Source organism: Babylonia areolata, chromosome 6 (assembly GCF_041734735.1).
Source record: "Babylonia areolata isolate BAREFJ2019XMU chromosome 6, ASM4173473v1, whole genome shotgun sequence".
Taxonomy (NCBI): Eukaryota; Metazoa; Mollusca; class Gastropoda; order Neogastropoda; family Buccinidae; genus Babylonia; species Babylonia areolata.
Window position 1 is genome coordinate 44337635 of NC_134881.1, and position 11965 is coordinate 44349599.

At 40.2% G+C, this 11965-nt stretch overlaps 1 protein-coding gene across 1 annotated transcript; it reads left to right on the top strand.

Moving 5' to 3' along the window:
- Positions 1 to 194: 194 nt before the first annotated feature.
- Positions 195 to 11965, top strand: LOC143283062 (charged multivesicular body protein 2a-like). Its single transcript, XM_076589086.1, has 6 exons — positions 195 to 260; positions 1897 to 2075; positions 4283 to 4462; positions 6072 to 6202; positions 8077 to 8138; positions 9260 to 11965. The coding sequence occupies exons 2-6, from the start codon at positions 1902 to 1904 to the stop codon at positions 9379 to 9381; spliced, it is 669 nt and encodes a 222-aa protein (XP_076445201.1). The 5' UTR covers positions 195 to 260; positions 1897 to 1901; the 3' UTR covers positions 9382 to 11965.

Here is an 11965-nt window from a genome sequence, read left to right on the forward strand (position 1 = left end):
CAAAGCGCATTTATATTCTTTTCATATCAAATGTAATATATTATCATATCTGTTATACTAAATTGCTTGCCAAACAATTGATATTTACCATGACTTATAAACATAGCAAACTTCTGATAAAGTGTATTCAAGTGAAGTAATGTACATGTAAACACTTTCTTGGAGATTAGTAGACATATTCGTATGACGTCACATCATAAACACACAACCACAGTTTTCGGCAAGGGGTTTCCTTCTTTTTCGGTTTTGCACAACTAAAGGTAAAATGTTTCCTCCAATTCATCTTTATTTCATTTCACATACCAGGAGTCAGAACCATTCAATTGTGCATTTTGATTATTCGGTATTGACTTAAGATGTCGAAGAACAAAACCGAAAGTCTAAAGCACTGAGTGCAACAGTGTGAAAGTCTTTCGTCAAACTCATAAGCATTCGTACGTGGGATCACGGATATTAGTCAATAAGTCCGTGATGTAGGATAACTGACTAAGCAATGCTTAGTGTGCCTGTGACACGTCTGTTTTGTTGTTAGAGATAATTTGAATCATCGAAAAGCTCTGAAACTCGTGTCAGGGCAAGGGTGGTACTTGCACTTCAAAATGGGACATTCAATGTGCGATAAACTTGTGTAGTTTTGTTTTTGTTTTTTATAGTTTTTTTAACAAATTTTTTTTTTTTTTAAATTTCTCAAGGCCTGAATAAGTGTGTTGGGTTACGCTGCTGGTCAGGCATCAGCTTGGCAGATGTGTAGCGTATATGGATTTGACCAAACGCAGTGACACCTCCTTGAGCTACCGATATTGATACTGATACTGTGTAATTAACATTAGTATATTTGTGTGCATCACATTCATGGTAAGCGACGTCCACCATCCCTCCAGCTTCCCATTGCCCATTCCTCCAGGCCAGTACTTCATAATGCTATTTACCAAAGTGAAAGTAAACTAAAAAATCATTTCAAAAGAGACACTGGGACTTCTGCGTTCACTCGTATGCACACGAGTGGGCTTTTACGTGTATGACCGTTTTTACCCCGCCATATAGGCAGCCATACTCCGTTTTCGGGGGTGTGCATGCTGGGTATGTTCTTGTTTCCATAACCCACCGAACGCTGACATGGATTACAGGATCTTTAATGTGCGTATTTGATCTTCTGCTTGTGTATACACACGAAGGGGGTTCAGGCACAAGCAGGTCTGCACATATGTTGACCTGGGACATCGTAAAAATCTCCACCCTTCACCCACCAGGCGCCGTCACCGTGATTCGAACCCGGGACCCTCAGATTGACAGTCCAACACTTTAACCACTCGGCTATTGCACCGTCGAGACACTGGGATATATCAGTTAGGTGTTGGACTTGTAATCCAGCATTGACCAGTGACCAGTGTTCAAGGCCCCATTTCAGCATGGTGTTGTGTCTTTGGGAAAACACTGTACTCTGATTTACCAATATCCAAAAGGTGTAACTTTGGTTGGGGAAGGTTAAAATGGCAGGAGAGTTTGGGAAAACACTGTACTCTGATTTACCAATATCCAAAAGGTGTAACTTTGGTTGGGGAAGGTTAAAATGGCAGGAGAGTTTGGGAAAACACTGTACTCTGATTTTCCAATATCCAAAAGGTGTAACTTTGGTTGGGGAAGGTTAAAGTGGCAGGAGAGTTTGGGAAAACACTGTACTCTGATTTACCAATATCCAAAAGGTGTAACTTTGGTTGGGGAAGGTTAAAATGGCAGTAGAGGACTGGGCTTCAATTTACTATACTGAGCCCCTGACACAGTGGGTATGAATTCACTCCTCAGATTGCTGTAAAACACTATGGCACCTTTAACCATGAACCTTTAAAATTCAAGGCAGATCGATAACTTATTTGATCAACAACTTTTTCATTTCAGCCAATATGCCTCTAGAATGGTTATTTGGGCGCAAACAGACGCCTGAGCAAATGCTGCGTCAGAATCAGAGAGCACTTAACAAGGCCATGCGAGACCTCGACAATGAGCGTAAGAAGATGGAACAGGAAGAAAAGAAAATCATCGCTGATATCAAGAAAATGGCGAAACAAGGGCAGATGGTAAGGTGTGTGTGAGTATGTGTGTGTATGTGTGTGTGTGTTTGTGCATGTGTGTGTTTGTGTGCATGTGTGTGTGTGTGCGTGTGTGTGTGTGTGCATGTGTGTGTGCATGTGTGTGTGTGTGTGTGTTTGACAAGCAGTAACTGTAAGAAAGTTATCATTTTGTTACTTAGTCTTACATTCTCCTGTGTCCCTCGCACATGTGTATGCATAAAGTATACACCCATGCATTGTAAACGCACACATATAAGTGTGATGGCAAGTAAAGTGATGAGTGATGGCCTAGTGGTAACGCGTCTGCCTAGTAAGCAAGAGAATCTGAGCACACTGGTTGGAATCATGGCTCAGCCACCAATATTTTCTCCCCCTCCACTAGACCTTGAGTGGTGGTCTGGATGCTACTTTTGCTAGTCATTTGGATGAGACGATAAACCGAGGTCCCATGTACAGTATGCACTTAGTGCACGTAAAAGAACTCATGGCAACAAAAGGGTTGTTCCTGCAAAATTCTTTGGAAAAATCCACTACGACAAGAAAAATAAATAAAACTGCGCACAGGAAAAAATACAAAAAAAATGGGTGGGGTTCTCCATGTAGTGATGCAATCTCCCTGGGGAGAGCAGCCTGAATTTCACACAGAAAAATCTGTTGTTACCAAGAAAAAAAGAGAGAAGAAAGAGGGGATAATAATAAGAAGAGGACATAGTGAGCAGTTCAGATGCAGGACAGACTACCTCCTTTTCTCCTTTTTCCCATGCACCATCATGGACTGGAACATCCTCAGTGTGGATGAAGCATCTTCCATCAGCACCACTATTGACATCATCCTGCTTCCGGGCATGGAGTAGAGACTAACTGCCAGATCCCCCTCATACCCTAAGCCACCCCTCCCAGTCCTCCAGCCCATCTGTCACACTCTATAAGGGAACAGACTATTAACCCCCACCCAACCCAGCACTGACACCCACACAACTCAAACACAGACTGTATAACAAAAAAGTTCACAATATATTCATTCATTTCACACTTTATAAAACAAGTAATGCACAGATGGGCTTAATCACGCGAAACGATGGGAAATGATAAAGCACTGCAATGACAGACAAATGAATGAATGATTCTTTATGAATCAAGCAATCAATCAATAAATGGCTTGAAATGACACAAACACACACCAACTTTGTGGATCACAATCCTTCAAAAGAAGACTGATGGTTTTCAGTTCAATGTTGATGAACTGATGAGTTTACACTTCTTGAAGAGAGTACGGAGATGTGTGTGTGTGAGAGAGAGAATGTATGTGTATATGTGTGTGCACAAGCATTGGAAGTGATGAATGGAAATCCAACAGACTCCACATTGACAACGATGGTGGAAATGGAAAACTGAAACTGATGATGATGACGATGAAAACAAGAGTAATTGAAAAAAAAAAAGGTCTTTTGCTGTTGATTATGAGGCACCATGGGAGAATTATTTAGCTGCTGGACTTCTGTTTTAGAGCCCATCAGTGATCAGGGTAAGAGACGTTGTTTTGGCATGTTGTTGTGTCCTTGGGAAAGGCATTTTACTCCAATTTTCCTCACTCCAGTGTGAATGGGTACCTGACTTCTGTTGGAGAAGGTTAAAACGGTGGTTTGTCATTATGGAGTGATGGCCTAGAAGTAATGCGTCTGCCTAGGAAAGCAACAAAATCTGAGCACACTGGTTCGAATCACGACTCAGCTGCCGATATTTTCTCCCCCTCCACTAGACCTTGAGTGGTGGTCTGGACGCATTTGGATGAGACGATAAACTGAGGTCCCGTGTGCAGCATGCATTTAGCACACGTAAAAGAATCCACGGCAACAAAAGGGTTGTTCCTGGCCAAATTCTGTAGAAAAATCCACTTAGATAGGAAAATCAAATAAAACTGCATGCAGGAAAAAAAAAAAGGATGGTGCTGTAGTATAGCGACGCGCTCTCCCTGGGGAGAGCAGCCCGAATTTCACACAGAGAAATCTGATGTGATAAAAAGAAATACAAATACAAATACAAATGCAAAATACAAATATTACTTCTGTAAGATATAAGAACTCATCAACTGTTAGCTATTCCACAATTGGTATTTTTCATGGCGGAACATGTCATTATATTACTCCAGTAAGATATAAGAAGTAATCAACACAGTTAGCTATTCCCCGTTTTGATACTTTTCGTGGTGGCAGGACGCGGTCAAGATCATGGCCAAAGACCTGGTGCGGACGCGGCGCTATGTGAAGAAGTTCATCGCACTGCGGGCCAACATCCAGGCGGTGGCGCTGAAGGTGCAGACGCTGAAGGCCAACAACACCATGGCCCAGGCCATGAAGGGAGTCACTAAGGCCATGGCCACCATGAACAAACAGGTTAGTTGCACAACCAGCTTCAGTTTCAGTTTCTCAAGGAGGCATCACTGGATTCAGACAAAGCCATATACGCTACACCACATCTGCTAGGCAGATGCCTGACCAGCAGCGTAACCAAACACTCTTAGTCAGGCCTTGAGTGCAATGCTTATATATTTGTGTGCCTGTCAGAGTGGATTTCTTCTACAGAATTTTGCCAGAGGACAACACTCTCATTGCCATGGGTTCTTTTTCAGTGTGTCAAGTGCGTACTTAACATGGGACCTCTAGTTTATCGTCTCATCAGAATGACTAGATGCTTAGTCAACCTTCGGAGAAAAAGCGAGAGCAGGATTCAAACCCACACCCTCACGGTATCTCTATATTGGCAGCTGAGCATCTTAACCATTCTGCCACCTTCCTCCTCAAAACCAGAGCAGGAAACAAATGTCACAGAGACTGATTGATGGACAGATGTTTGTTTATTATTTACTATGGTCTTAAAATGCCTACTGTCTGTTGATATGTTTACTCTTGATGTTTGCTATCTGTTATGTTCTTAAAATGTCTTTAGTCTGTTGACAAATTTTACTCTTTTTGGTATGTTTGGTATATATGGAACCAAGATATATTGTCTCATCCAATGGACCAGTGCCATTGAGAATGACTGATAAACAGATTCCTTGTTGTGATAATGAATTTTGTGAATGGGAAATGGATAATAGACTCACATGTTTTTCTTAAAATTTTCTTTTCTTAAACCAAGGTTTATTGTACATTATTTGGAACATGATTTTCTTCCTTTGTTTAAAAACGATTAAGGCTGGTTAAATTATGATACCTTTTACCAAATAATATCTACAGGATTTTTTTTTAACCTTTTTTTTTTTATTTACCTCAAGAGGAGATGGGCACTTCTGCTGTGTGTGTGTGTGTGTGTGTGTGTGTGTGTGTGTGTGTTTAGGCATGCCTGCTTGTTTGTATATGGTATGTTGAACTTGAACGCATGAAAAAGTATATCATGTTTGTTCTGCCTACCGTATTATTGACTGATGTGCTTCTTGGACGAGCGCAATAGCCGAGTGGTTAAAGCGTTGGACTTTCAATCTGAGGTTCGAATCTCGGTAAAGGCACCTGGTGGGTAAAGGGTGGAGATTTTTTCAATCTCCCAGGTCAACATGTGTGTAGACCTGCTTGTGCCTGCACCCCCTTCATGTGTATATGCACACAGAAAATCAAATACACATGTAAAAGATCGTGTAATCCATGTCAGTGTTCAGTGGGTTATACCTATGGAGACACAAAAATACCCAGCATGCATCAACCACGACAGAATCATCGGCAAGTCAGTATTGGTCGTGTAACATAAAGAAGAAGAAGAAAGGATTTATGATGTTTGTGTGTGTGTGTGTTTATGTTTTTGGGTGGCCCACTTGTTTGTGTACGGTGTGTTGTTGATGAATGTTTGTATATATATAAGTATGTATATTCAACTTGAATTGCAAACACCATAAGTGTCCTGTCTGGGAAATGTGATCGTCAGTCTGCATCAAGATGATAATGTAATAACAATTTTGAATTTGATTGCAATCAAAAAGTGAGCTTTGCCTGCATTGTGTTTCTCCCTCAGCTGAAGCTTCCTCAGATCCAGAAGATCATGATGGAGTTTGAGAAGCAGTCAGAGATGATGGACATGAAGGAGGATATGATGAGTGATGCCATCGATGACGCCCTCGGTGATGAGGAAGATGAGGAGGAAAGGTAACATTTTAAGTTGTTTTTTTTTTTAAAGAAATGATTATTAAACAACTTGCACAGCTAACATCAAGAATACTCAGATAATACCAAGAAGAGTTCAACAAACTAAGGAGGAAGGTCAAAGATGGGTTAAGACGCTCATCAGCCAATACAGAGAGTCCACGAGGGTTTTGGGTTTGAACCCAGCTCTCGCGCTTTTTCCCACCTTTGACTGGAAAATCAGATTCAGATGAGACGATGAACCATGGTCCCATGTGCAGCACACACTTGGCACACTGAAAAAGAACCCATGGCATCAAGAGTGTTGTCCTCTGGCAAAATGACGGGTGCAATAGCCAAATGGTTAAAGCGTTGGACTTTCAATCTGAGGGTCCCGGGTTCAAATCACGGTGATTTTTACGATCTCCCAGGTCAACATATGTGCAGACCTGCTAGTGCCTGAACCCCCTTCGTGTGTATATGCAAGCAGAAGATCAAATATGCACGTTCAAGATCCTGTAATCCATGTCGGCGTTCGGTAGGTTATGGAAACAAGAACATACCCAGCATGCACACCCTTGAAAACGGAGTATGGCTGCCTACATGGCGGGGTAAAAATGGTCATACACATAAAAGCCCACTTGAGTGCATACGAGTGAACGCAGAAGAAGAAGAAGTCCTCTGGCAAGATTCTTTAGAAGAAATCCACTCTGATATATACAGAGATATACATGCATGCACTCAAGGCCTGGCTGAGCGCTTTGGGTTATGTTGCTTGTCAGGCGTCTGCCTAGCTGATGTGGTGTAGTGTGTATGGATTTGTCCGAAGGCAGTGAGAAAATGAAACTGAAACTCGACAAACTGTAACTGTAGAGTGGAGCAATGGCCTAGAGGTAACGCGTCCGCCTAGGAAGCGAGAGAATCTGAACCCGCTGGTTCGAATCACGGCTCAGCCGCCGATATTTTCTCCCCCTCCACTAGACCTTGAGTGGTGGTCTGGACGCTAGTCATTCGGATGAGATGATAAACCGAGGTCCCATGTGCAACATGCACTTAGCGCACGTAAAAGAACCCACGGCAACAAAAGGGTTGTTCCTGGCAAAATTCTGTAGAAAAAATCCACTTCGATAGGAAAAACAAATAAAACTGCACGCAGGAAAAAATAATTAAAAAAAGGGTGGCGCTGTAGTATAGCGACGCGCTCCCCCTGGGGAGAGCAGCCCGAATTTCACACAGAGAAATCTGTTGTGATTGAAAAAAAAAAAGAAAAAGAAAAACTTACATAAAATAATGTTCACAAGCTGAACGATGCACGGTTCTCATTGTCATCTGCTAGCATGTTTGTTAATCATTTAATTTGTACAATTAGTAGGCCCATATTATGCAGTCCAGTCAGCATACTTTTATCTCATGAATTTGATGAAACCCATTTTTTACTTCAAAGGATGAAATGAAATTATGTTTCCTCTTGTACAATGAGAATACATTATTGTCATAACTTGGGATGATAATATGTTCTGAATTTTTTAGCGCCCTTGAAAAGTCGTTTAAGAAATCTTTACAGTCATGTTCATTATTAGATGACAGATCTATGATCAAATTAAACAAGTTGTTTGATGAATAAGATGGAATTAATCAGAATTGTGATCTTCATTGTGCAGAAATAAAACATAGTATGTACAACAATAAGAACACTTATTATCTGAAATCACTTATTATGTGAAACAAAACACATCTTTGTAATGTTTTCATGGGTGTTGTAATTTTTTTCTTCTTTTATAATTTTCTCTTTCTTTGTTACAATTCTGGGAATATAACATGCTTCTGAACAGTAATGTTTATTGACCTGTTAATGACAACAAATTTGTATGTGTGTATGTGTGTGTATGCTTTTGCAGTGACGCTATTGTGTCTCAAGTTTTGGATGAGCTGGGGTTGCAGATGGCTGATGACTTATCAGGTACTGATATATATTTTTATTTTATGAAATGACCATAAGTTTGGAGACAGTGCTGGGCATGGGGAAGGGCAGAGCAGAATCATTCATTCATTCATTCATCCTGCGCATCGCTCCTGGAGGAGCATAGGCCATCGACGACCCCTCACCATCGCACTCTGTTCTGGGCTGTTCTGGCCATTCCAGTCCAGTTGGTCCCTTGCTGCTTCAGCTCTGCCTCAGTATCTCGCCTCCAGCTGTTGCGAGGCTGGCCTCTCTTCCTCTTTCCCTGCGGGTTCCAGGTCAGGAACGTGGTGTGTGATACTGGACGCTGGCTTCCTGAGGGTGTGTCTGATCCAGCCCCACTCTCTTTATTGTTGGTTGTGTGCCATTGCTGATATTCTTCTTTTTAACCCCTTCCATCCTGCAGCTACATGCCTGCTACACCTCCCCTGGACCAGCACTGCGTGAGATCACTACAGTAAAAAAAAAAGAGGGTGGTTCACTAAAACGGCTGAAACTAAAGTTTGAAACTAAATGTCACTTTTATCAGTGAAACTGTTTCCTTCGTCAGTGCTGACACAATTTGTAAACAGCTCGGCCACCTCTTCTGTGGTCAGTCTCCTTCCAATCTGTGTTGATGATGGTGACATTTTGAGAAAATAAAAAGCTAAAAAGTGATGGAAAATTGTTGATTTTACTGTTCATACAAAGCTTCCTTTTACACTTTCTGGAATCAGTAAGCAGTACAGTTTAGAACGCCAACTGTAACTAGAGTAGTGTGTTGGTATAAGAATACTCGTACCTGATCCACAAGGGAAGAAATGGTAAGCGGTAACTTGTACCTGGAGTAGAATGAGTTGATATGAGCACTTGATATATGTATGTATGTATATGCATATAATGTGTGTGTATGTGTGTGTGTGTGTGCATGTACAGACGGTTTGAGTGTATGTATGTGTGTGTATAAAGTTAGATATATTGAGCATTGTTTTATATTTTTTTCGGTTTTTGTGCATGTATCTTTATTTTTGTATTTTTAATTTTAACCATCTTCCTAGCGCCATTGTAAACACTTAGTTTTCTATAGTTACATGGGCTGGCAACACCTTTTATAATAACAATGATAATACTGGTGACCACAGGTCTGCCAGGCACGGCCCAGCCAGTGTCGGCAAAGGGGGCAGCAGCCAAACAGCCCGCCCCCGCCATGGGTGATGCTGATGCCGACCTGGAAGCTCGGTTGGAGAACCTGAAGAGACAGTAGAGAGATCTGATCTTCTGGAGCTGTGCTCACGGACGTGTCTTGGTCACTGCAGGGGATCGGTTGGTTTGGTGTCTGTGAACATGGGGACGTTTGCATGTTTTCTTTCAGGCATGCCCATACCTCTCCTCCATACACGTGCAAGCATGTACATGTGCATGTGTGCGTGCACACATGCTCATGGGCGCACACGTGCGCGCGCATGCACGCATGCACACACGCACACACATACACACACGCACTCATACCAGACCTAAAGCAAATGAAAGAAAATAGTAATTCCAAGACAACCACACGCATACACACGCGCGCGCACGCACACACACTCACATACACACACGCACTCATACCGGACCTAAAGCAAATGAAAGAAAATAGTAATTCCAAGACAACCACATGCACACACACACGCGTGTGCACACAGACACACACACACACGCATACCAGACCTATAGCCTATGAAAGAAAATAGTAATTCTGAGCAAGCAGGAGAAAGAAAAGGAGAAAAAAAATTCAAATTATTCAAAAGCATTTTAGAAGATTTTGCTTATCAATTTTTTCTGGACAGTTTCTGGAATTTTACACTTGTTGATAATTTTATTATTCACGAAGTGCCTGTATTTTATAGTTAGATTGATCTAGTTTGAAGTTTCATGTTTATGTTCATTTTTTGTCCAGTTGTAAAGATGTTGAACAGGTACTACCCACACAGCAAACGTATACATTCAAGAACAAAAAGAAAGTAACCAACTAACCAATAAACAAACATACACACATGCACACGCTTACACACACACAAACACACACACACACACACGTGTTAAATAAAGTGCTGTTTTGGACCCTTCATAGTCTGAAAGATATTCAAAATAGCAAAAGGTGTGCTCACTTTAATCAAGGGTTGTGGTGGATGTCAGAGGGTCTCTGCCCAAGCCAGTGGCAATTTTTTAAAGTGATAATGTTGAAAATATAAGAAGTCTTATTCTATAAGAACCTGATCAAATATTATTCTATTTGGACTTGAACTTGATGACCTATTTTTGTTTTTAGCAGGATAAGCTTTGGCTTGCGTCTAACATCACAGAAAGAAAACTGCTTCTTGGGTTTGTTCAGATTTGATACTAACTTTACCTCTTTTTTTTTTAACATAGATTACTTGTTATTTTGATACTGGCATTACTTTGTTACTTTGAAATATCATAAGATACATGATATTTTGACACTGACATTACTTTTTACTTTATTGTACATTATGTGTTATTTTGGCACTTCCATTACTTTATCATAGATAATATGTTTTATGTGTGCAAACAAAAGTCACAGTGATGCACACATATGATTATCCATGGAAGACTGCTGCAAACTGCTGAGCATTGTGTGCAGTACAGTTATAAGCACACACTTACCATCTCAGGGTTAAAGCTGATGATGTATTTAAAAGAAGTGTATCAATTGTTTGGCTGTATGAGAATCCATTAAAATTGTTTGCACAACGTCCTGGTGGGGTTGTGGTCAGTATGGTCAATATTTGCCTGTTGAAAAAAATTATTGAAGTGTGAGAAAGGGAACTACATTTTACCTGATGTGCACATTTGTGTGAAAAAAAGGGAGCATTGCTTTTCTTTTTTTTTTCTTTTTTCCATTTTGGGCTTGTATGTGTGTATGTAGCTATGGATGTGTGTGCTTGTATATATAATCGGTATGTGTCTGAGTTTGTGGGTGTGTAGGTTTTGTTTTCTATATGGTATGATGTTATCTTTATCGCTTAAGACAAAAAGACAAAAAACACATAATGAAACAGGCAGTGAAAAATCTGAAAAAAAGTTTTTGTATTCTGTTGGGAACATGGAGTGATGTATAAAAGTATTGTTTAAAAAGAAAGAAAGCTTTTTTTTGTTTTGTTTTTTTCCAGTATAAACTGAAGTTATCACAATCTTTGATCTGTGAAAATGATCAGCTATAACTATAGATTGAGATAATTTCTGTTCTAAAAAATTTAATTGCAAAAACAGATAGTGTTAGTCATAGTCATTTATGTCTGTTTTAAAATATGGTGGGAAACAAGTGTTGGTCATAGTTGTTTATGTCTGTTGAAAAGTATGATGGAAAACATAATAATTGTTTTTACTGCATCATCTGATAAACTGAAAATAATTGTTTTTACTACATCATCTGATAAACATATGGATTTCCGTATTGGCATTTTGGCTGTAGAAGAAAAGTCCTTCATTTTACTTTGTTTCGGTATTAAGACTTCACTTTAGGTAAAATGGCCGCTTGGCCTCAGATGGCCATAAAGTTTTCAGTATTACAAAAATAGATCACTCCCACCTACATGATATTCAGAAAGCATAAATGGGCCAATAGACATTGTTATCAGTCTGAGTTACAGTATATACATATTGGTGTCTGCCTGCATGTCCATGTCTGTCTGTCTGTCTATTAGTCTCATAATTTTCTGTGATGTATGTGCCTTAAAACATTTGCTTTTGGATGCAGAAAAATTGTATTTCATTTCCTGTGATCCCAACAATGATGAATGATCATGAATGTGTTTTTAACAACAACAAAAGATGACTTTATACTA